The sequence below is a fragment of the Gadus morhua genome, chromosome 23 (assembly GCF_902167405.1).
Source record: "Gadus morhua chromosome 23, gadMor3.0, whole genome shotgun sequence".
In the NCBI taxonomy this organism is placed as follows: Eukaryota; Metazoa; Chordata; class Actinopteri; order Gadiformes; family Gadidae; genus Gadus; species Gadus morhua.
In genome coordinates this window covers 16,599,157-16,624,668 of record NC_044070.1, presented here as the reverse complement: position 1 = coordinate 16,624,668, position 25,512 = coordinate 16,599,157, and the positions used below count along the sequence as shown (strand labels likewise).

At 43.5% G+C, this 25,512-nt stretch overlaps 2 protein-coding genes across 2 annotated transcripts in view; one reads left to right on the top strand and one right to left on the bottom strand.

Annotated features, from left to right (window-relative positions):
- Positions 1–12,765, bottom strand: part of pip4k2aa (phosphatidylinositol-5-phosphate 4-kinase, type II, alpha a) — a 28,446-nt gene extending 15,681 nt beyond the window's left edge. The window contains 4 exon segments of the mRNA XM_030348645.1: positions 1,308–1,404; positions 1,660–1,757; positions 11,698–11,759; positions 11,762–12,765. Of these exon segments, the coding sequence (XP_030204505.1) occupies positions 1,308–1,404; positions 1,660–1,757; positions 11,698–11,759; positions 11,762–11,837 (333 nt within the window). The 5' untranslated portion in view covers positions 11,838–12,765.
- A 1,535-nt stretch (positions 12,766–14,300) lies between these two features.
- armc3 (armadillo repeat containing 3) lies at positions 14,301–25,394 on the top strand. Its single transcript, XM_030349174.1, has 18 exons — positions 14,301–14,388; positions 14,594–14,642; positions 14,739–14,856; positions 15,115–15,240; positions 15,488–15,556; positions 15,731–15,906; positions 16,170–16,364; positions 16,550–16,742; positions 17,107–17,259; positions 18,114–18,222; positions 18,650–18,902; positions 19,661–19,797; positions 20,624–20,792; positions 21,374–21,468; positions 22,827–22,865; positions 23,420–23,614; positions 23,968–24,130; positions 25,063–25,394. Exons 2-18 carry the CDS (start codon positions 14,595–14,597, stop codon positions 25,270–25,272), a joined length of 2,448 nt encoding a protein of 815 aa, XP_030205034.1. The 5' UTR covers positions 14,301–14,388; position 14,594; the 3' UTR covers positions 25,273–25,394.
- Positions 25,395–25,512: the final 118 nt, after the last annotated feature.

Below are 25,512 nucleotides of genomic sequence, written 5' to 3'. Positions count from 1 at the left end.
CAATAAGATTGGCTAGAGGAGGCATTAATTACCCTCCTGATAAAGTGCACAGTTATTGCAACTATTATCATTTTGCTGTCAACATAATAGTATCGTCACCAAACATCACCAAACATTTATGCATGCGGGGTGCATACGCATACGTTTCCATGTTCATACGAGTTCCACAAGATCTCACTATGCATCACCCCTTTGAGCCAGATCTCAGAAACACCATTCCTTTCAAATACACGGCAGATCATATTCAGTAGAGGCTCTGCGACATGAAAGAGCAAGTAAACATCTCCATGGACTTCCAGGCAACAGCTCAAACGTTGGGTCTGGTCTCGCTTGTCCTCTCACCAGCGATGGTCCTATGTTTGGCCCACCAGATGGGATCTGACCTCAGGCCTGCTGCACAGCTGAACCTCCAGACAGACACATCCCTCAAACGCACACATGCTGCACACGGGTCCGAGCAACAACGCAACATGATCCAACATGTGTAGTCCCTATCCCCCACTTTCACGCTATGCTGCTTTCGGTTCAACACCGCCCACCCTCCCACGCGTCTTCTCCACGCCAGGACAGGACATCTTGTTTTTTTTTGCAAAAGCACCAAACGACAAAGCCCGCGTTGTCTTCCGTTTGAGCAACACGTAAGGAAGGACGCAGGTTCTTCAAAACCGCTGAGAGGCTCGCTCACCACTGCATCAGAGGCTTACGTGGATGTGTTTCGGTTCAACTTATTTTGAGTAGGGGAGGGGAGCAGTGAAAGTAGTGGTGGAGGTCGACAGCCGAGCCCATGAACTCATCGTGATTCACGGCCGATTAGTCCCGTCCCTCGAGCAGGGGGAGCGACCCTCTGATCTCCACATCTGACCTGACCAGAAACCAACAAATCGTGGCTTCCACCTTGACATTGTCAAAGTCTCTCTTTGATGCAAACTCCCCACCCCCCCCAAACCGCCAAACGCCCACTGACCACAGCCAGCCGAAGCCCAATGTAAACAGGGGAGTGGGACAGCTGCGCTGAACTGGGACACACTGACCTCCGTGGGCTGCCAACTCACGGCCTGTCCTGGGAATAGGGATTTACCAAGGAAGAGAGCTTGTGCGGGAGTATCAAGGAAGAAATCGACCAGAGCAAAAAAGGGGACAGAGAAAGAAGCAGAGAGAGAGAGAGAGATAGAGCAGAGACTGTGGAGCAACTAGACAACGATTTGCCAAGGTCCAGCAGTAAAGGGCAAAAGCATGACGCGCACGGACAATCTTTACATGTGTGTGTGTGTGTGTATCCGAGTTCATGCGTCTGTGCTCGTCCTCACCTGAAAGTCCTGATCGTCGATGCCAAACCTTTCGCGCAGATTGCGGAACACCAGAGGGCAGTACTCCTTGAACTTAAAATGGCTTGGCATGTTTTCCCTGGAAGTACATGTATATTCGACTTGAATACAAAAATGAATTGAGAAAGCCTCTCGGCTGACACCAGCCTTCGTTCAACGTGAAACACATCATGGGAAAGTAGGTTATACTAGGAAATCTCCAACACTCTTTTACATTTGTTGTAGATGCACTCGGCAGAATCGATATGTCCTTTAACAGCTAATAACGGATATTGCTTTAAGTGTATTTCATAACAACCAATATATCAATCCAGGAGAAACCACAGCAACCTACTTGTTGAAGAGGTGGTTGTCCACTTTAATCTTGGAGTAGGCCTTGAAGTCATCTGGCATGAGCATGATAGGAATCTGGACATGGCTTAGCTCGTTTATCTGGAAAAGGAGGAAAAAATGGAGAAGGGGAGCATGAGAGATGCAATCAAGAACACAGTATGTCAAAAAGATAAAACCAAAAAAAAAAAATTTTTAGTAGTCCGTCAGTCACACAGTGTCTGAGACTGTATTAACTGGGAGATCCATTTTAAATTATTTTTCATACATTTGCAATGATTTGTTTTCATGAATTCATAATAATGTGCATCTCTGGCCATAATATTTATCTTTTATTATCACGCAGAAGTGAATACTGGCAGATGTTGAATAAATTGATTTATAGTCTTGAGGATATGATTGTTTTAAATGTTTTGTTGCAGCACATAATAAGAAGATCCTGAAATACATCTTGTACCGTGTTTACAAAACATTTTTGTAATATGCACCATTACACTCTGACAGGAGTTCATGTTTCCACAAATTAAACTACTTCTGCTTTGGCAAATGGTTCACCTTGGACAATTCAGTTTCACAATATGTTGCCAATTGTTTCCAAATTACACGATGCATGTACAATCATGCCTACATTCAAGTAGAATCATGATCATTTAAATTATTTCAAATCTAGCTATTTCTAATGCAAAAATATTTTTGTCCGTAGTGCTATTGAAACTGAAAAAAAAAATAAAAACTCATAACCGGACAAGGTAAGGCCGAACCTAGGGGTTTTCATAGGTCATTAATAGCTCCCAACACTTAGGTTGCAGAGCAGTTTACACCGCAGAGGTTTCCGATTAACGCTTTGCTCTGCAACTTTTTACCACAGCGACTCATCTCTACTATCACAGCAGGACACATAGGAACCCAAACTTAGGGACTAGACCTTAGGGGTAAGTTAGCAAGGTCAGTGTAATTTTTGTTAACGCACTCACGCTCAAAACTAAACTTTCAAAACTGTCTCTGGACATGAGCAGTCCTGCACATTCTGCTTTGTAACCTTCTCACAGGTTCCCTAGAGGGTCTACAAATGATGGATGATAGAGGAAGAAGAGGGGGGGGAGCAGTAGTGAAACTGAAACCACCATAGTAAAAGAAAAAGAAAACATACAGCAGAAATATACTCTTGTTTGCCATTTTCTTTAAGTAGGTGCCCCTAACTGAATGCATTCGAACATCTGCATTGAAAAGCCGTTCATTGGCAATCTAGAAACTAGCATGGTTCCACTTTAATTGCTTGAGGGTTGCAGATACACCGGTGATTAAATAAATAAATCGATATCCTCCAGAACCTCTTCCATCACTTTCAGGTTAAATTAAAAAGGAAAAAAAGGCAGTTGGTGAACTGCACTTGCAATCGAGTGCCAAGTGAGCTTTTAGCTTGGCATTCCTCACAGCCAATTCGGTTCTGCAGTGGGACAAGTGGGGCTATCACATCACTGTTGCAACAGCTGCTTTAGAAGATGGTGCCAATACTTTGGCCGTCTGGGACGCACCGAGGGCTTGTAATGCTGCAGGAGCTCCGCAGCAGATGGCGTGGGACAGGGGCATGAGCACGACCGACTGCCTGACCGACTGATTTGACTGACTGATCATGAAAGCATCTGTCGTACACGTTTGAGGGGTTGTGTTTAGTCCTTTAGAAGCAGTGTAAATGTTGGGTTAGAACATGCATGTATGTAATCTTGAGTGCGATAAAGACGAGCGGATTCACGTGCAGTGTATTTACTTTACGTTCGAGAATCAGGTTTGCTTTATATCTAGCCGCATGGCTGCCAGAACTCCAACTGATTGGATGACCTTGGAAGACCACCAAGCTGTCTTATAATGCAACGTAGTTGCTAGATGTGCACAATTTTATGGTTTTACCTAATTGAGTGTTTGCAGTCTATTATTATTCCCTCTTTTCGCAAATTTAGATGGAATTTTCCTAGGATTCCTTCACAATATTGTCTTCAAGGTGTCCAGCTCGAAATATTATTTTCTAAAGCCAGAATTGTGCATAATTAATTACACTGAAGTCGACATCAAGCAATCTCCTCAGAGGCGGATCATTTTAAGGGAGCAGTCCCTAGGTCTTTGGTTCCCCTAGGCTACATTACAAGTGCAGAATGAAATGGAAAGAGAAAGGGAAAACTAACCAATGCTGACGAGGGACAACTCTAGAATGGGAGTGACAAGACGATTCAAGTGGCCGCTTGTCATATCTAGGCATCTCATCATAGTGACCTGGTGTGACAGGCGTCAATGTCACAGTCAAGCTGTGGATGCAATGCATTCTGGGTACTAGGCGCTCCATAGGGAGATGTCACCTGAACAACAACGCTTTGTTTCACAGAGAGCGAAAGGCAGAGACAATGACTGGTGTTACCACATCCATCTACAAACAGCCTCACATACAGAAAGAGGCTGCATCGTATAGTACATGCACAATATTAATATATTACCTATATCTACATGCTAATGCAAATATTAATGATACATATTAACTATTTATAAACCTAATTATTATTGTTACATTAATTACACAATTATACTCAAAATGTCCTCTTGTTAGACAAGGATATGATCGAGGACACATCAGGTTTCAAAATTAAGTGAGAAAGCACAACATCCCATGGCATTGTGCCAGACACGAGTTCCATTACATTGTTGTGGAGCAACACAGTATAATGATCTCCACTAGTCTAAAAGAAAGAAGTCAGGAACTTCTCAGTACACTGCTCTTGATAACAATAATTAGATGTCACATGAAAAAGTACTGGTTCTCAGACTGCAGCGTACAGCCTAGTCTATTAATAATAGATCAGATGTAAGCATCAAACAAAAGACAACCCTATTTTCATTTCATCTGCCATTCCTAGATGGATCTAAAGCCATCTCCAACTCAAAAGAGGGTACATAACCAACCACTGAATAGCTTTTATCTGCCCACCACACAATAGGAATTTATAAGCAAGAACTGCTATGGAAATAATAACAATATGGTTGACTACAGTAAAATAAAACGTTCTCTGAAGATCCTTTCTGAAGTAAATTAAAACTCCTAGAGCCGTTAAGACTCTGCAAATCACACGTCCTCTTGTCTTATCTAAGGGGCAATCCCGATATCCTTCCCTGCTTGAGGGCTTCTTAAGTACGCCTCTTGAGTTGTGTTTTGGTCTTTAGCCGACATAAACCCTGATCTCCCTTGCAGCTATCAGCGCCCCCCCCCCCCCCCCACCCCAACCCAGCCAAGTTTAACACCACTACGTCCTGTTTGTCGCAATAGTGACTAAGACAGGTTTTCCGGCCTCAGAGTTGAGCGAGCGCGAGTGGTGGCTTGGTCGGACAGGAAGGCGGTGTGTGCGAGTGTGTGAGAGTGTGTGTGTAGTAAGCATGCTCCGTCAGCAGCGTGGAAAGAGCACTATCTCCCCCGACGCTGAGGGATTGATGTTTCCCCGATAGGGCCGTGCTGATACGATTGTGTTGAAATAAGAGCACAGTAATATGGAGGCTAAACGAACAAGCTTTTACTTTTCAGTTCCGAGGGGAACTGGGTTGGCCCCGTACCTAGTTGCGGTGTGCCACTACCTTGATAGGCTGTTAGGCAACAACAGGGCCGTAGATAGAAAGTTACATGGTAGAATTATTTTAAGGTCCTCTTTGTTGTGAAAATGCACCCAGGTCACCGACCCAAAAAGTAAATGATCAATGTGAATAAGGATAACATTAGAAGTAGTCATAACCAATTATTAATTCCACTAAATCTTTGTAGGATCTTACAGGAGAGACATATGCCCCGAATTAACAGAAGGAGGATTGGGGAATCTAGTTGTGCACGACGTAGACTGGATTTGATGAGACGGTTGACGGTGTCCGTCCATCCCATAATCAGACAAACGGCCGCACCACTGTAAAGGAAATGCTGATTCAAAGCTGCGGGCACAATCTGTTGACCGATCCTGGTGAAGTATAGGCTAACTTAGCCCTAATTCAACTCTGCCCATGCTTTCTGCAGCAACAGAGTTTACTGTGGTTCTGATAACCTGAAAACCTTTTAGGCTAATTGAACAGTCTGGTAATCATAGAAACGCAATACCAGAAAAAAGCTTGCTGGTTTGGATGTTCACAAAGTTCTCATTTCCTGTTCTAATAAGCAAGTTAATAGAACTGTTTTGCTGCCTATATCTGCAGTTTCGAGCACAAAACCCCTACCGGATAAGTCACAATATGACTTCACCATGAAGTCGTAATAATACGCAACATGGGCTGCAGCACAATGCTGGACTCCATTCGTTATCCATTCCAAGCCACCTTAAGCTGGGCTCAACCTCAACATGATCAAATGTTAAGGAACACATTCTGACAGCAATTGAATTGTGTGGAGTTTATCGAGCCGGGACTTGACCTTCGTGTTGTCCGACAATGCCATTACATCATTCCTCTATGTTGTCGTGCCTGGACTATTCAATGCAGGTTGTAATGTGGATACACCCTGCATAAAAGAGAAATGTCGCCCCTTCTTATCAAACCCTCTACTGCCTACACAGCAGAAGAATGGGGAGGTGGGTGTGGACATCAAACACAGCTACGATGAGGAACAAAGTCACAGGACAGAGTCACTCAGAAGAGGGGGTTTCTCATCTGAAAGGTAAAATAAATATTCTAAAGAGTAAAAGGCCACTCTTCAGATTAGTGTTGGAAAAAAATCCATGTTTTCCAAATTAAGATTAACACTCAAGTGTTTACATATTGAAGTGTCATTTCAATTCAGTATACAAATCATGTACAAAGGGTCTCATTTACAGTAATACTCCCGCAAATGTTATTCTTACTGTGTGTGTGTGTGTGTGTGTGTGTGTGTGTGTGTGTGTGTGTGTGTGTGTGTGTGTGTGTGTGTGTGTGTGTGTGTGTGTGTGTGTGTGTGTGTGTCCACAGCTGCCCCCTGCATCCAGTCTTTATTGGGATTGCAAAGACCTGCAGGATCGCAAGCAAGGCCCAAACCACATTGTATAGTGGATCCTCAGTAGGAGATGAAGTTCAAGATGTGGGGCAATGAGGTTGCTTGCACATAAAAATAAGTTTCTGTCAACCTCTGTTGTATAATGGGGCGAACAGGTTTTACATCATTGTATCACTATCACTATTAATGTATATTCATTATTCAAAATATATATTGTGCAACCATGTGCTTGTGACATTCACTTGAATCATAATGACAACTGACTGCTTATGATGCTCCAGTACAGAGACGGTTCGCTTTCTGCGCGAGGCTGAATTCAGTCAAACCCAACATTAGCAGACAACTGCAGCCGCCAATTCAATTTTCCCCTGCATATGTGCATGAACCGATTAGGATTTATGAACAAATAAAGTCAGGCCTGCAAAATGAGGACGTCATTGTCAGCACCTCCTACACACACTAGCCTCCCATTCAGCCTCCAACAGCAGTGTTGAATAGGACAAGAGAGAAAGGGGGCCCCAGCAGAAGACATAGCCCTCCAGCAACAGAAATCATTAGCATGCAGCATACTAAATACCACAAGCACCCTTGCCTTAAGATGTGTTTAAACGTGCACATGCGCGCCTGTGTGTGTAGCCAGTAACCAAATTTTGGTGTGTGCGTCATTAACTCTCTTGGGGTTCCCTTTTTCATCAGGGACTAATGTTTTTTCTGTTGTCAATGGTAACATCGTAAACAGGTCCATCTACAAGCTGTTTTGGCTAGTAATTTCTACCAGAAATAAATGCAGTGGTGGCCTATTAGTGAAACTCAAAACTATGAGAGGAATAACCTGCAATTCAATTGCAACATGTTTAAAAAGGTGCAGACCGTTGCAGCTAATGTACAGCCACGCCTGGGGTAGAACTCTGAGTCAGACTGACTGCCATGATGAGAAAGTAGGTCTTACGTGAGCTGAGCCCGTGCCAGTCTTCTGTTCTTCTTACCCATATTCATCCCATATTAGCTTTAGGTTGATCCACTGGATATTTATAGAATCCCCTATTATGCAATCAAAAAGACATAGTCAGTGTCACAGCTTACTGTGAGTCAGAGAAAGAGGTAAAGGGAAAGAGGGTGAGAGGGCGAGAGGGAGAGAGAGAAAACTCAGCAAAAGCTTGTCAGATATAATGAAAGAATCTGGCAGATGACGGTTTAGATGAGTTATGAATGTCGATAAACAGCGTCTAGATAGAATGACAAGACCTAGCCACTCTGTGCAACACAAAAGGGCCATTTAATTCAAACTAAAAACTAAGATCGACATTCTTACTTTAACCTTTATAAGGGACCCGTTTTGATGGTGATACAAATAATTATTTTTTTGAACTAAGATTCATTGGCTTTGGCTCATTTTCTGTGAGGAACATAAATCAGAAAACATTTTCAAGGACCCCCCCCCTGTATACCCCCCCTTAACATTTATATTACACACAGGGTGTTCGGGTCCAGTGGACCCGGAGCTAGTTTAACAGCCCACCACTACTCATACACCTACAATGATCAGTGCTTGCTAATGAACCTGTCTTTGATGACCAGGTCAACTGGATGGGATAGAGGAGGGAAACCTGACAGCAGGTCAAACGCAGGAGCCAACAAGCTGATTGTTAGGATTATATGGTAGATGCCCTAAGCCTGTGTTTAAGCCCACCAATGAGTGACAGTGCCACACAGAAAACCGACCCAACAGTGGCATCCATTCTGACATTTTTTTTCCTCCCAGTGCGGCACTCAAAAAAAGCACACTGAGACCCATAGTTTTTTGAGTCAGTGCAACAACATGGAACCATTTCCCGATGAAGTCGGACAAATCTCTAAAATAATATTCCGACCATTCCCACATACACTTGTGACCCGCGTTGGAGGCAAGACATTTGGGCTTAATTGTGATAAATTGACCATTGTGCAACCATTTCTGCAACAAAGGTGCCCCGTTTCCTACGGTATGTAGGAAGCCATTCCACAGTAGCAGGCCACTCGCCGCAATACATATAGCGCTTTCAGCTGGAGGGTCCATCTAGACACAGCGGAAATTGTTCTACTCGTCAGGTTAATTTTTCATAGTGAATGTTTGCAGGGGTCATATGCTTTTTATGACTAATTTAAGCTTAGCTCAGCACTGTGTTCCATTTTCCACTTTGGTTTGGTTTAGTTGACATTCTGGCGTTGGCACAAAATCAACTGGTGTTTGCATAATACAATCACTTTCAACTGATCACAAATTTGTTGTGTTATTGGAGGGCAAATGTATTTATTCTTTTGGTCCTTATAGCGCAGAGGAAGAATTGCATTTGCTTGTGATATAACATTGTAATAAAAATAAAATTAGGTTCGATACGACATGACACCCAAATTATAACAGGGAAGAATACATGTTCACACATTTCACACTGCAGAAAACATGAGATCAATTATTTAATTAATTAATCAATGTATTTATAGCAACAGAGGGTTTACTGTCGCTTTCCAACAAGACTGGGACCAATTCATAATCACTGTATCGTCATCCAATTTCACAGAATGCAATGTTTATGTGTCTGGCTGCCGACAAAACAAGAATCCCCATATGGCACTGGTTTGCTGAATCTATTTCAGTACTGCAGACTTAAATCCTCAGCCTTCAACCTTAGCTTACTCTGGAGGTCAATGATTCACATAGCCAAATAATAGTAATATCTATTACAAAAAAATAACAAATATTTAAAAAACGAATATATCTAGAGTACAATGGTATTTGGGCAATGCACAGGTTAAAGGGGCATTAGAGTCACTGCCCCAGGTGTCATACTATAGAAACGCAGGGCAATGACCTGCAGAGGAATGGCTCGGGGCCAAATTAAGGAAACTGTATTGAGACAGAGTAGCTGAGGGATGACGCACAGGTATGTCAATTCACAGCCTAGTCTTTCTCCATAGTAGGAGCTGGTGAGCCAATACATACAGTGGTTTCTTCACAATTCCATGTAAGCTCACCTCCTAGGCCTCAAGAGTTTACAGCTCGGGATTGCTATTGAAACATTATTCTTTTCCACATCATTTACGCACGACTGTTGAACAGTGCCAGCCATCTACAAGTATGTATTAATGGTATTAATGGCAAAGTGTCAAGCAATGTTAATTAGTCAGCTGCTCCATTATGGCATTAAAGTCTTAATAGTAAGCAGCTTCTGATTTTAAAGCTTCCGACAAGCAAGGCCATGAGCACAAAACATAGCAGTATTGTTGGAATTTTGAAATTTGGCAGTATACCAAAACAGTGATGAAACACGGTTGTGCTCATGCCTGAAACAATCTCTTGGTTTGACTTCTGACTGTTTAAGCTCTCCTGTCGTGTCAGCGGTTAACAATCATGTAGCCGCAACACCATGCAATGACATGGATCGGTTCCATACGTCATTGGTCCCCCAGCCACAGCAGAGATAGGGTGGGACAGTTGTAGCAAAGGTCAAGGCGGATCTCGCATCTGTATTTCAACAGGTCTGTGCCCTCGCTTTAACAAGCGTTCCATGACTTCTGGGCTACTTACACTCAAGTGTCACACGGTTAATATCCCCATTCAAAAAAAAGAATAAACCTTCAACCTACACAAACGGTAGTTTGTGGTCCAAAAAGAATCCCACGCTGAACAAGTATTACAGTTGCTGGTGGCCTGCTGGCATCGATAGTACAATTATTTCAGAACTACGGTACAAGCAAACGATCACCATAACTGAAGCAGGCATGGTAGTGAGGGGCATGAGGGAATATGCTGGAGGACTCCTTGGTCTGTGTTATGCAATCAAAGAGAATAGTTTGAACATGTTGCGCTGCTGAAAATTGCAAAGGATTGTATTCCTCAACAGTCTGGTGTGTTATGGGCCATGCAGCTGGAGTTGATAGCCAATATATGCTTATAAGCAAAACAACATTTTGGTCTGCACCACAAGTGCCAATGAAGCAATACTTAAAGTGCCAAATGGTGATTAAACATCCCGATCAAACACCATTTAAAAACCGACCTAATCTATCTGCTTGGGGAACCTCTGTTTTTCGTACAACTTTCGGTAGGGAAATATTCTTGACAAGAAGTGTTGAAATTATGCCCAGTTCTCCAATAAATCCATAGGGCAGTGTTGTAATGTCACTAGGCCTAAATCAAACATGCAGTGTGTACTTCTGTAAATAAAACCAGGGATCTACAAAAGCGATCAACAAGAAATTGTCTTTACATCTAATGCACTTAGATGAACTATAAGAGACATATTCAATGCATCTAAACTAAGAGCAGGTCAGTGTGTTAGATTGTTACGAATCCTTTGTAATATCCTGGCATAGTAATTGCAAATGATGCTGTCAGTGTTTTTTAAATTTTGCATGCAAGAACCAATGCTGCAATAACATAAACTATACATCTAAAGATATTACAATAAGATAAGGCTATACCATAGTGTATACATTATAGCCATGTTTACAGGATTGGGTTGTCTGTTTTCCAAAAATAAAAGGTAACCGTGGTCTTTGGCACATTTTCGATTTGGATAATCTTCCGACGAGGAAGGGACATTGGCGGTTGAAATACATATTTGGATCCATTCTGCCTGAGTGGTTCCGTGTTTAGCAAGGAAGAGACAGTGAGTAGAGATAAGCTCTTTTGCATGGAAAAATGACAGGGTCTGGGCCGAGGAGCTTATCCTACATATGCACAACAGGAAGCCAAAGAAGAAGCTCTAATATGCGCACATCTTTTAACGAACACGTTGATATCATTCATAATGAATTACAGTTTATACAAGTCTGGCCCGCGTTTAATTAACAAATCACCAAGTCAAATATAGACCGTGAGAAGCTGCGATCACACGGTCACGGTCGTATTTGCATTTGAAAGCGGTGCAGCCTTATGACAGCAGCAGTTAAGTTAGATGGGTCTGTCAACAGCTGTACCACTGTATACAGAAGCCGACTAGCGGGTATGGATAGGCTTAATGTTTGGCTCTCTAAAACACCGCCATGCAAAATATGTTGGAAAAAGGATTGACTTACCGAATGGTTGACTCCCCACATCACCACGCTGAGCAGAGGGTCGCTGGCACGAAAAAGCTTCACTTTTGGGCAACGAAGTGTTTCTTCTTTGTCTTCGTTTTACTCGCAATAGATGCGACAATAGCACTCGCCGAAGCCATCTTTCAGAGCAGTAAAATGTGTGCTTATGAGCCCGTATAGAATATCGTTGCGTTACTTTTTCTCTTTCTACCACCAGCTCCCGTCTCAACGAATAGAGACACTATTCATTCAGCCAACTAGCTATTACAAGCGTCCTGATTTGTGTTTAATCCGACCTTTCCTCACTGGTGCTATGCCCCTATCTAGACAAACTAGAATCCAATCTACTTCGGCTAATACTGCCCTTTCTACGTTCGCTGAACAGCTCGCCACTTCATTCCAGCCCACATCACAAGTCACCGCTTCCTTCCTCGACTTGTCTCCGGGCTCTCAGCAGCCGAGCGAGGCGAGCCACCCTCCGAGTGGCCGTTAGCCAAGGCAGATAGCCACACAGCTAATCACCGGGATGCAAAATATTACCGATTTTTTTTAATCACACCGAGAACCCCCTATGGAGGTAACGATTACAACGTAGAGACTGATGCATGTACTCTAATTATGCTCAGACTACAGTCTAAAAGCGCCATAGAGATTGCTACCATTACGGTAGCTCCAATCCGATCCTCACTGTTCCCTGACCTTCGATAGCAAGCAAGCTAGCCCGTGAGATGAATGACGGCTACGGAGGCACCGAGAGCACTTCACCGCGCAGTCCTTGCAGCTGGAAAAGCTCCGTTCATCAGCTAGCTAAGCTAACCCACTAGCCGCTACAGCTAGCCAACGTTTAAGCGCTCGTCACGTTGCGTGTTGGAGGTCAGTCCACAGAGCTCACTGACTGTCTATTGCGCTGAAGGTATCTGGCTTCGCCCGGTCGCTATTAAAACGTTACGAGACATATCTAGTACTAACAGCTCTATCCGCAACAGCTAAATCCCGAGCCCTTTACGTGTGTGTGGCTGTCAACTGACAGCTCGACGGAGGGGAGGTGACAGCCTGCGTTCCCTCGTGCACATAGAGCCGACGTGCTGTTTCTCTCGCTCTGATTCGCTGACGCCCACCCCCCGCCCCTCCCTCCTCCCTCCTCTCTCCCTCCTCTCTCCCCTTCTTCGAAAACACACACACACACACGCACACACGCACACACGCACATACACGAGCACACACATAATGCATGAACACACATGCATACGCACACACAAACACGTACACACGCACACACGCATGCACGAACGCACACACTTCAGCGCGCGCATATCATTCAGTGTCATTTGAAAAAGTCAACAATTTCAGTATCGGATTCCATTTGGGTCAATATTAAATAAAAGGCTATGAAATATATAAATTAGGCTATAAAGAGATGCAAATACATAAATACGTTTTTATTTTGAATTTTTTTACTTATCTCAGGACACTTATATATTTCATTATGGCACATTTTATTTTATTTCATAATGCCCAATTTTGTTATTTAATGCCCCACTTATTTCATAAAGCCACGTTCCCATATTCAAATGAGGGGACATCTTGGACATCTTCCAAACTAACGGTGCTCACTTAGTCTCAAACAATTAAAGACTTCGACATCCATGTCCATATCTTGAAAAGCACTCATCCGCCCGAGTATTTTTTTAAATAATACAATCTGAGGCTGAATAATATATGATATGTAACTGATAAAGCATACTGATCGATTTGATCTGCTAAGAATAGCATGGTATCTCTGAGCCCATTGATTTCTTTCATTTTGTCTTCAAGAACAGCTTGTCCCACCTTATTTTCATAGTCCTATGGAGTAATGTCCTTCCATCCGCCAGAATCTTTGCAGCTTCACTATATTCAGTACTGTTGTATATTCAGTGATTCACTGCCGTTGCTTTGGTCTGATAACCACGCCACACTCATTTGAACATGTTTTTAAAAAAATAAAGTTCCCTGAAATAAATAACAGTAGTTATTGTGAAAAAGTCCATATTATTTTGTTCAATATATTGACAAATTGTAATCTATTTATAAACGTATTGCCTCATTCATTCATTTCATAGCCATATTTTTTTTATTGACTCAAATGGTCCTCAATGGTCATTAATGTCTTCTTGACTGCCAACCTCTAATAGCCAATTTTATTGAACCCGTCCTTCCATTTTGATTTGATTTATTACTTGAGACGATCCTGCCACTAGAGTAGGCCTATCATGGCACTGCTCATTATTCCTCAAAAGGTTATATGGGTGTGTTGTTGGTCCAATATAGGCACATTGGCCGATTATAGGCCAGACATCTTTTTAAAAAGAAGAAACCCGAAAATGCTTCCAATCCTTGCAAATAAGACCAGCAGCAGCCTGCTACGAAACAGTTAGTACAAAGGTCGAAGAGACATATGTTGCATGTAAATCCTACAACAACATAATATGATATGTAAAATGATAACTACAGCGCATCCTGTATGTATTGGCATGACCTTGCTGTTTTTACAGAAAAAAAATAAATGAGTGACAACACCTCAACCCCCTTCCCCCCATGCACACTGCGGCTCAGGTCGCTTAGCAACGCAGTGTCAACCTCACTTCAAAACACCGCACTCCGGTTTCAAAGCTCCCCTGAAGTTTAAAGTGCATCTTCGGTGTTGAGCAGGTATGATTCATTATACCGATTATAATGAAGATCAAGAAGTAGGCTAGATATGTTATTCAATAAAATGCAGCCATTTGGTGGTTCGGTCAATGCTAGTGGACATGGTTGTATGGCAGTGTTTAGCTCCAAGCTAATTCCCTTTTAGACTGACTAGCCAATAATGTTGCCTCGACTGCATCTAACCGTTTCACTTTTATTTTTATAGAATGGGTAAGAAAGTAAAGAAAGAGATTGAAACACCACGCAAAGAGCCGGTAAATTATATTATAAGCCCATTCACTAAATTTTCGTCAGCCCTTCTTTAGCACATAAACATGTTACTTTAACTGAAGAACACTTTGCAATTTCAGTTTGAGCCATTACCATTTGAGAGCAAAACTCCCGCCACAGTGGTCTTGATGCTGAGCTCACCCGAGGAGGACGTTCTGGCCAAAGCATGTTATGCCATTTATAAGTTCGCAGAGAAAGGTAGGACAAGGGCTGAATTAATTAATTAATTGATGAATGTGTCGGATCGCCAGGTTGTTGTTTTCGCTTCAGAAACTACGTTTTTATATTTTAAATAAATACGCAAGGCACATTCCACAGTATATATATATATATGAGTCACACATACAGATTACAGACACACAAACACAGCATGCACAGACACAGAATGCACATATAAAATGCTTGTCAAGGGACCGTGGTCATTTCTTCCTGCTCAATGTCTCCCCCTATCGCCAGGAGAGGAGAACAAGTTGTCACTGCTTGGGCTCGGTGCTCTGCCGCCTCTCTGCCAGCACATTAACCACGAAGACAAAAGGGTTCGACGCAATGCCATCATGGCTGTGGGCATGATGGCGGCCAATGGTGTGTGTGAGAGAATGTGGTCTCCTGTGTGATTAACTAAGTAAAATTTTATGTTGCCACATAGTGTGTAACATAAATGTGCAAGAAACATACAAAACACACATAATCTGATTATATTTTTAGTTGCCAACTCTTACTTGTTCACTATCATACATTTTAGTTTTTCTAATAGGCTGAGAAATTGTTCTGTTTACCCAACAGCAATGTGTTCCAATGTGGCTCCCTTTGTCTCTATTTCCTTTGGCAGTTGATGTGAAAATTGCTCTAAAGAAACTTGATGTAATACCATCAGTCATTGAAAAACTGTTGCCTGAGGGTAAGTCATGACTTTGAGCTATTCCAACCAGCTGACCATCTGAATAATGAATTGTCCAATTGCTGGTGGTGTAGAGGTTAAGCGAAGACAAATACTTCCACTGTGCCATGTTATTTGATGCATTCCTTTTCATATCCTGCCCTCTTATTTGAACCCACTCTGCTCCTGCTACAGAGGAGACCGTGGTCCATGAGTTTGCCACTCTCTGCCTTTCAACATTGTCGGTGGACTTCGTCTGTAAGGTCCAGATCACCGAGAACAAGGGGCTGCCATCTCTGATCCGGCTCCTGTCTGGTCCCGATCCAGATGTCACCAAGAACACTCTGGAGATCGCCCTGAACCTGGTCCAGGTACAACGGTGTACATGAATCGATGTTGTTTTAATGTTGTTGCCGCAGTAACTGACATTACAATGCTTATAGCCTCAGTAATAACCGCTTACTAAAGGCAATTTTACAATCCTTAAATACAATTTGATTACAGTTTGATTACACAGTTTGATTACACAAAAGAAAAGGCAGATCGACTGAGGCCTGCAAATTATATCAGATATCTTTTAGTGGAAATAATTTCTTGTTGTTAAATAAAATAAATTCTATCGGTCGCTGTAAAGGATCACCCTAACCGTGCGGCCCTGGGAGAGCTGGGGGGGGTCCCCCCACTGTTGGCCCTGGTGAGGTCAGAGTTCCCGGTCATCCAGCTGCTGGCCCTTAGAATCCTGGAGAGACTCACCCTCGACCGTGACGCACGCGCAGCCTTCAGAGAGGTGCAGGGCTTCGAGAAGATCATGGACTTCATCAACGACAAGGTAGGTCTGTGATAGTGTGTGTGTGTGTGTATGTGTGTTTCGCCTTATTTTGATGGGAAAGGCTTCATAATTGGCAGATGAACATGTTGCAATCTCTTATTCGTATAGTTCAGTCTTTAGAAACAAAACACGGCTAGTCATGGATTTAAAAATGTACCTCATGTTTCTCCATGTTGCTCCTCCAGGACCTGAGTGACCTTCACGTGGAGGCCCTCAGGGTGGTGTCCAACTGCGTGGCAGACCGGGAGAGCCTGCTGCTGGTCCACCAGACCGGAGGCCTCAGCCGGCTGATCCAGCTCGTCGCCCTCTCACCTGCCCCCGCGCTGCCGGAGGTCCAGACCAGCGCTGCCACTTGCATCGCCATGGTGGCACGGAGCTGTAAGCTGCTCTGAGGCTAGGGAGGGAGAGGGGTGGTGGTGGTGGTGGTGAGGGGGGGGGGGGGGAGAGAGAGAGAGACACACAGAGAGAAAGAGAGAAAAAAGAGCGAGGGAGCGAGAGAGAGAGTGAGAGGAAGGGGGAGAAAGACAGGGCGTGAGGGGGGATGGACGGAAAGAAGGAGGGAGGGGTGGTGGAGGGAAGGGTGTCATACCCTAATTAGACCTTGATTGATACACGTCCGGACACAGGCAGAAATACACACACATGTGCGCTCGTGTCGCCGTGCGTCTCCACTCCTTTAGACAAACCAAAAGTGAAGCCTGTCATGGATGAGCATCAACACAAACTCTGTCATGTTTATTAGCAGAGAACCGGAAGCTGCTCCACGCGCACGACGTGGAGACGGCTCTGGTGGGACTACTGTCCGCTGAGGGAGATGGTGTGAGGACGGCAGCCTGTCATGCCGTGGCCACCATGAGTATCCATCTGGTCAGCAAAGACACCTTCAGGGAACTGGGTTAGACACACACACACACGCACGGAGACGGATTACATACACAGTCCCAAGCATGGCCGTAGATACACGTATAGATATACACATTGACACAGACAGTACATAGATACACACATAGACACAAGCATGGTCATAGATACGTATATAGACACAGGCAGCACATAGATACACACAAATACAGAGACAGTACATAGATACATACTCAGGCAAAAGCATGGACATAGATACACAAATAGATATACACATAGACACAGACAGCACAAAAGACACAACAATACACACATAGACAAACATGGACATAGATAAACACATTGAGACAAACGGTACAAATATACACACGTAGACAAACATAGTGACACATATTGGCACAAGCCTGGACATACTGTAGATACACAGACACAAGCTTGAACATTGATTCACAAAAATATAGACACATTGACCATCACAGTAGAAAGATGCACACTTAGAGACCAAAAGTACATAGAAACACACATGCAGAAGCACATAGATACATATACACAGAAACTACCTATATACATACAGATACACAAATATATAGTCTAAGCCTAATCCTACCAATAAATAGATTCACAGATCCGTATGGATCGTAACAAAGACAAATAGAGAGATAATTTCACACACTCATACATAAATAGGTACATGAACATATTCAAGATTTAGTCGAAATTGATAGAGACCTGCATAATCAAATTAGCAAAAGCACTTTCTCTGAGATAACAGCTACTCGCCCTATGCACGCAGACATGCTATGTCCCACACATACCATCACCGCTAACAACTACGTCAGAATGCATCACGCCTGTATGAATGTGTGTGCGTGTGTGTGTGTGTTTCAGAGGCCCTGCATGTTGTGGTGCAGTTACTGAGCCACAGTTGTGTGGAGTTGCGTCAGGCTGCCGTCCAGGCCCTGTCGAGCCTCACGCACGACAGTCAACTCAACGCTGCGTGAGTCCCTCACTCTTCCCCTACCACCAACCTCTCTCTCTTTCTCTCTTTCTCTCTTTCTCTCCCTCACACACACTCCCTCTCTCGCACATTCTCGTCCATGTACTGTGAACATTTTATGGGAGCAGTCAGCAGTCTTAGTCATTGGAGAAGGTCAGATATAATTGCCTTAGTCATTGCATCATTATTTAGTCAATTTTGAATTGGAAGAAGTTATGAGAAGAATATATTGCCCTTTGCGGATCCACATTGAAAACCCTGTAGTGATTGTATATGGAATGTCTACTAAAGAAGTTTTAATGTCAATTAATACTTTTCATTGTAAAATAAATGCTGTACAGGCAAAAAATGATGATTTTTTTTGGATAAACAAGCAGTTTATCCAGTTCAATAACTGTCAACCTAGTTTCCCTCTGGCGCCCCCTAGTGCTGTGGAAGAGGCGGCCGGGGTGGAGGTCTTGGTGCAGATGCTCAGCGAGGGCTCCTCCACGCTGGTCAGCCATGCTGCGGCCACCCTGGCCAACATGGCCGACCAGGAGCCCCTCCGATGCAGGATCCTGACACATGGGGCCGCGGCAGCGCTGGTTGGGCCCCTGCAGTCCGCCACCACCACCGACAGCCTACTGCAGGTCACGCGATGCCTGGCCGCGCTCGCATGCGAGCCACACGCCAGGAAGGAGGTGTGTGTGTGTGTGTGTGTGTGTGTGTGTGTGTGTGTGTGTGTGTGTGTGTGTGTGTGTGTGTGTGTGTGGGTGTGTGTGTGTGTGGGTGTGTGTGACTGTGTGTGTGTGTGCGTGCGTGCGTGCGTGTGTGTTGACCTTATACTCATTAATTGCATCAAATGCAATACTGAGCGATAGGATGAAGGATCTATTAATCAAAGTACGTCAACCGAGCTGGGTTATTAAAAACCTTAAAGCCAGGGTAGGCAATATGGAGAACCCAGCCAGCTACTGTTTTAAAGTAGCCAACCGAAAAAATCCAAACCCTCCCTCTGGGCTCCCTCTGGGCTCCCTCTGGGCTCCCTCTGGGCTCCCTCTGGGCTCCCTACAACACTCCAAAACACATGACCCTCCTGCTAGCTTTAGAAAAAAGGTCTGCCCAGCCTTTTGGAAGATTCCTGTCATGCACAATGAGTGCACGGACAGAGTGCACCGAGGTAGCCGTAGGTAGGTAGGGAGGCAGGTAGGCCATCGCATAATTTCATTTGGGCCGAAATAAACAATTGGATTGACTGCTACAGGCCTTTGATAGCAAGAGATACCGGATTTTCCAAAAATGCTTCCAAAATAAATTGCCTGCTCTAGCTTTAATGATTCATGAATGGGGTTTTAAATAGACTGGAAAAACCGTTTTTTACCATCATACATTGAAAGATGCCAACCTGAGAGCGGGGCATATTAATACTTGAAGAGTGTTTGGTCCCTTCCCTACCTAGTTCCGAAAGGCAGGAGGTCTGCCTCCACTTGTCCGCCTCCTTAGCTCACGTCACAAGGAGGTCCGTAGCAATGCCTGCTGGGCAATCAGCGTCTGCGCCAATGAGGAGGCCACGTCAGTGGAGCTCTGCAAGCTAGGGTAAGACCACGTGCTCGTGTCCTATAAAACACAAACCCAAGGAAAAAGTTAGGAATTATGTTTTTATGTTTTTTCCGCTTGCCATGTCTTCACCAATACACCAATGGGAATTATTATAATTTAGTATTTGCGCTAGATACCCAACCATTTGCTCCAAATAATTCATAAAGTCGTGACTATGAAGATGTTTTGTGAAGCATAATATTGGATAAGTTTGGAGTGAGTGTGTTGGGGGTGGAGCGACACAAAGTTTTGCAGCAACTAGAGCCTGTGCAACTTAATAAACGATAGCTTATACTTTTCATTGATCAATGATTGGGATTTATTTGTAGAGTTCTGCAGACTTTGATGTTGCATCATTAGGCCAAAACAACAATTTTAGTTTCAAAAAGATTTCATGCATGCTCCCTATACCAGAAATTCAAAATAACGGAATGGGGACGCTGACTCTTTGTGAAATCCGTGCCCATGAAACGAGCGCCGGCAACATTTTCACTCTCAAGCTCACTCCAGGGGTCCCTGCTACAGCGCTGAGTGAAGTCTAGCCTACAAGAAAGCCTTGTTTTGCTTCAAATTGTAGATTTTTTTTCCATGAAGGGTCGTTGTGTCTTCAATCCTTTGGCTACGCAACACTTCGTATACAACATTGACAGACATGGAAATTGCATATTCTCATCTTCTATTATATCTGATATTTTTGCAGTAGATTCTTACCGACCAGCAGATGGCACAAGAGTGATTGCATCTGTGCTCTATCCCAAACATTGTAAGTGTTGACAGAATCGAGAACAGCTTAGAAACTGCTCGTTTCTGTGGCGTTCCTCAGGGCGTTGGAATCGCTCCAGGAGATCAATGAATCCCCGAACCGCAGGAACCGATTCAGCGAGGTGGCGATGTTCAGGCTATTGGCCTCCAACCTGTCGGTTAAATACTGTGTGACGGGACGCCTGGCCTCCACAGACATCACCACAGATGGCTTCTACGATGCCGGCCCGGTGCGTGTGAATGACACTTTGCTGGATAGTGACAAGTGGAAACATTTATTACATAACGTTAAGAACGAGCGAGAAGATGGAGCCCTGCAGCCACAATCTCATTGTATTACATATGATTACAGTTCAGAATTTAATGAGGTATTTTTGGTTGCTTAGAAAAACAAATCATCAGTTCCCTAGTTTGCTCCCTATTTTCCTTAAAAAAAACATTTCAACGTTAATTTAAGCAATAAGCCACGAAAGGCCGTGATTTATAATGATATTGGAGCAGCTAGGATTTTTTTTAAAGCCCTTCAAGCCGTTTTTAAATTCTGGTAAAACACAACCTCAAGTGGCTTATTGCTTTTATAAAACGGTTACTAAAACAGTTACTACACATCCTAGTAAGATTTCACAAAAAAACGAACATAAAAAAGCGATATGGTTCCTCAAGGGAGAAAAATGGTTGCCGAGCAACACAGGCTGGAACACTTTGTAATTTCCGTCACATTAGCACAACGCTCCTCCTTAAAACATTAGTGCCCCAATAATAACTTACCGGTATACCTTTCCCAACCCGTGTTCTCCTGCCTCGGCACTAGGTTCGTCCGGGGGATAAGGTCATGACTCTTGAGGAGTTGTCCAAGCAGCACGTCAACCGGAGACGACCTGTCCTCGTCGCCAACGCTGCGGCTAAGTACGACCCCAACCACCATACATATAGACAGAGAGAGAGACAGACAGACAGACGGACAGACGGACGGACAGACAGACAGACAGAAAGAGAGAGAGACAGACAGACAGACAGACAGACAGACAGACAGACAGACAGACAGACAGACAGACAGACAGACAGACAGACAGACAGACAGACAGACAGACAGACAGACAGAGGTTAACTTCACGTCTTTGTGTTCCAATTCAGATGTTTTTTGTATTTTAGATATAATGCTGATCTGATATTTATAATAGAGGACACACCTTTCATACAATATGCACTTCTGGAAGCTGTAACTTTTATTTTCTGAGGGAGCCATACAAACTTATTTATCTTCATAAAGTATGAATTTATTATCCTCATACTTTACAGACTTGGGACAAACCAATAATTAAGTTGCTCTGTATAGCATATGTTGTTGTTTTTTTACATCAAATAAAAAACAGCAAGGTATAAACTATTGGATAAAGTAGGAGATGAGAACATGGCCTTATATACAATGCTCAATTTAAGAAAAGTGACGCTTTAACAGCCAGTCAATGGATGATAGTTGTTTGGGAAGGTTTTCTGCCTTTCCTAGAAAGCGTTTGGCTGTTTTCTCAGCCATCCTCTGTGGGTGCTATTAGCGAAGTTGGTGGATGTGTCTCCAACAAAGCGCTGTAGACTCCCCTCACACACCCCCTCTGTCCACCAATCCCGGGCCCCCTCTACGCTTCCTCTGCAAGCCGCCTGGGAGTCAGCAGGACCCGAAGGCTAAACAATTCAACTCCTTGGAGAGTGTGGCAACCTCAATGCAAAACACACACCCTCCGCCACACACACACACACACACACACACACACACCCTTTTAGTTTTTCCATTAATTACATTGTCATTGAAAAAAAAACACATAAAGGGGCCCTCTTTGTGTGTGTATTTAATTGCCTGCCAATCGGCTCTGTCATAGAGTGCTGAGCCTGTACAACCGAGACGCACACCTATTGTGGCTTCAATTATGTCACTGCCAGTAGCAGAAACAACACAAAGGACTCATACTGATCTATTGAAGGCGGACTGACTTGTCAGTGGTCAATGCGACAGACTTTGCCTCCTACTTTTACACTTTCCAAAAGGTAGCAACCATAACATAAAAGTATAATTTGATTTGTTTGGGGATGGTTGATTCAGGTTGCATTATATGTAATAGAAAATGGAATTCTGACCACTTGAATAATGCTATTCATCTTTTTAAACTGTTATTATACACAAACATATATGTAATAATAAAATAAATAAATAATAAAAAAAACAGAGTGCAAGGGTAGATGGAGGAGCTCTGATCTCTGTGTTCCAACAGATTGCAGGCCCAGCCGTCGGAGGAGACCAGGACCTCAAGGTAGGAATCCAAGATCTGCCCTTGGGAGGCCATTTTGGATCAGGTCCCCAGGCCTTTCGGTGGTGTCTCCTAGTCCCCCATTAAAAATAAGACATGTAATGGTCGCAAAAAGATGGTTGAATATCAAAATCGATTTAAATAAATGATGTCATATGTAGTTGTGGACTGATCTGGGGCTATTCTCACATAACTATCGACTCACTTTTCAATTTGCTCTATTCCAATTTCAATTGTATATGTCCCAGTAATATATATATATAATGTCATCACAACCGTGAGCAATCCGGGACTGCCTGATTTAGATTCATCCCCTGTGCTCTCCCTTTAGTTTACAATAACATTTTATAACATCCTTAAGTTCAAGGTGAAGCATTTCCTTACACCCGGTAAGTACCATGCAGCGAAGAAGCGAGAAGTAGATGAGCTCAGAGAATTATTTTGTGAATAATTCCTGCCCTCTAGTGGTCAGACGTAAATGATTGCTTCTTTAACTTCCTTCAACTGATATCCCTCTCCATTTTATGTGTTGCTTTAATATTTAATCTGTGCTGTAGAGGAAAGAGCAGAGATCAGAAGGAAGGAGACAAACAACAAAGGGATGGGGATGAGAGCAACGACCAACCCGAGCCTGCTCTGGAGAAGCTGTGGCCGCCGCCCTGCGACACTGCATTCCAGAAGCTTGTGACAGAAGCCACTAAATCCGTCCTCATCCTGTGCGATCCGAGGGAACAATATGTCACCCTCGCCAGGTGACTGAGTTGCACAATCCCAATTATTACATAGCGCACAGAATAGTTCATATAAGAGATAATGTTTTGAATTGAGATAATAGAGGGAGTATTTAATAAAGAGAATAAAGGAGAGTAACGTAACTGTAAATTAGTTAACTCAGTCCATTTATATCACACATTGAAGAACACATAGGAAATAACAGTTTTTCTTTCTACAGCCGAGCACATCTTCAGAGCCCTGTAATACCCGTCTCATCACTGCCACCTACTGGCCGTTATATTAAGAACATTATATACTGTATCACAAATGCCACAAGAAACTGAAGCTCACCCCTGTCTCCTCCATGGATTTCTGATGCATTTCCTTCCAGGCTGGTGAGCGAGGCATTGGGTGGAGCAGTGGAGACGGACAGACTGCATGAGTTCCACTGGGAGCTCCACCTGAGTGAACTCAAATTCAGGCGGCGCTCCAACGTCGTCCCCATCGGTAGTGTCTGCAAGGGGATCTACTGCCACAGGGCCATGCTTTTTAAGGTACAGGCCTACGTTTGCCCTGGATCTCTAGCCTACCTCCAGGAACACGGTCTCCATTTTCCTTTTTTCTCTTTCATCAGAGCCCTGCCAACTGATGCATGGTCAAAGGGGTGATGTGATGCCACTAGGTTTGAGTGTTAGCCATCACAAGCCGTTTGGAAAACCGCCGTTTCCTGTGTTTTAGTGACATCCCAAGTCGAGGTGTCCACCTAGATGTGTGCTGGATATATCCGTCTACCAGCCTACCCCGTGGACTGTAGAAAATGTTTCTTCTCTAGCCATCATACATCTAGGTGGACACTCGCACAGGAAAAGGCAGATTTTCAAGCTCTCAACTGGTGGCATAATATCACCCCTTTAATGATCCTTTGACTTTGCATGTTTTTACATTATAGAAGGATCTAGAACGTCACTCCTCTTCCTCCATATGAACAGGTAGGGCTGGGCGATATGACGATATCATACCGTGGACGATATGAAAGTGTCTACCGGGAGAGATTTGGCCATATCGTTTATACCGAGAGAGGAAAAAAAAAAAATATATATATTTGTATTGAAAAAACAGTTCAATGTTTACAAGATGTTTGCACTATATGACACTGCAGTTAATGACAGATTGTTCGCTACTTACTCCTTTGTAAGCATGGAAATTCAAGTTCAAAATAAAAGAAAAAACTGATCAAATGTGAAGTATGGTTATTTTAAGCCATTTATTATTTTAATTTACTTAAAAAATACCATATCGTGATATATATCCATATCGTGATATAAATTACTCATATCGTGATATAAGATTTTGTCCATATCGCCCAGCCCTATGAACAGGTCTTCCGATTACATAGCGCCATGACTTTCTTTCCCCTGCATCAATACTCTGCTCCAGGTGACCCTCATTGGCCATCAATGTGTTCCCCCCCCCATGACCCCTGCAGTGTTTAGCTGACCGTGTCGGGGTGAGCTGCAGCCTGGTTAGAGGCGAGTATAACCGGGCTTGGAACGAGGTCCTGCTTCCCGGGGAGACCCAGCCTGGGGCCCCACCAAGACCCCAACCCCGCAGCCTGTATGTGGTGGACCTCATGCACCAGCCCGGCTCCATGCTGAGAGCCAATACTCCGGCCGCCATACAGTACCAGAGTATTTAGAACCCATGATGCAATACAGACAGGTGGATCTCAATATAGACTACTTTCCTACAGTTTCTTTTATTTCTATTATGTGTTGCTTGTTTTGCCAAATCATAATAAAAGATCAAAGTGGTTCTGCATATGTGATTCCTCTTTTTTTTCACTTTCTACACTCCTATTTCTTTGGTTACCCATAAAGAGGGCCCAAGGTTTTGTTTGGGGAACAAACGAGATAAGAGTTCAAATATTCTCTTTTCA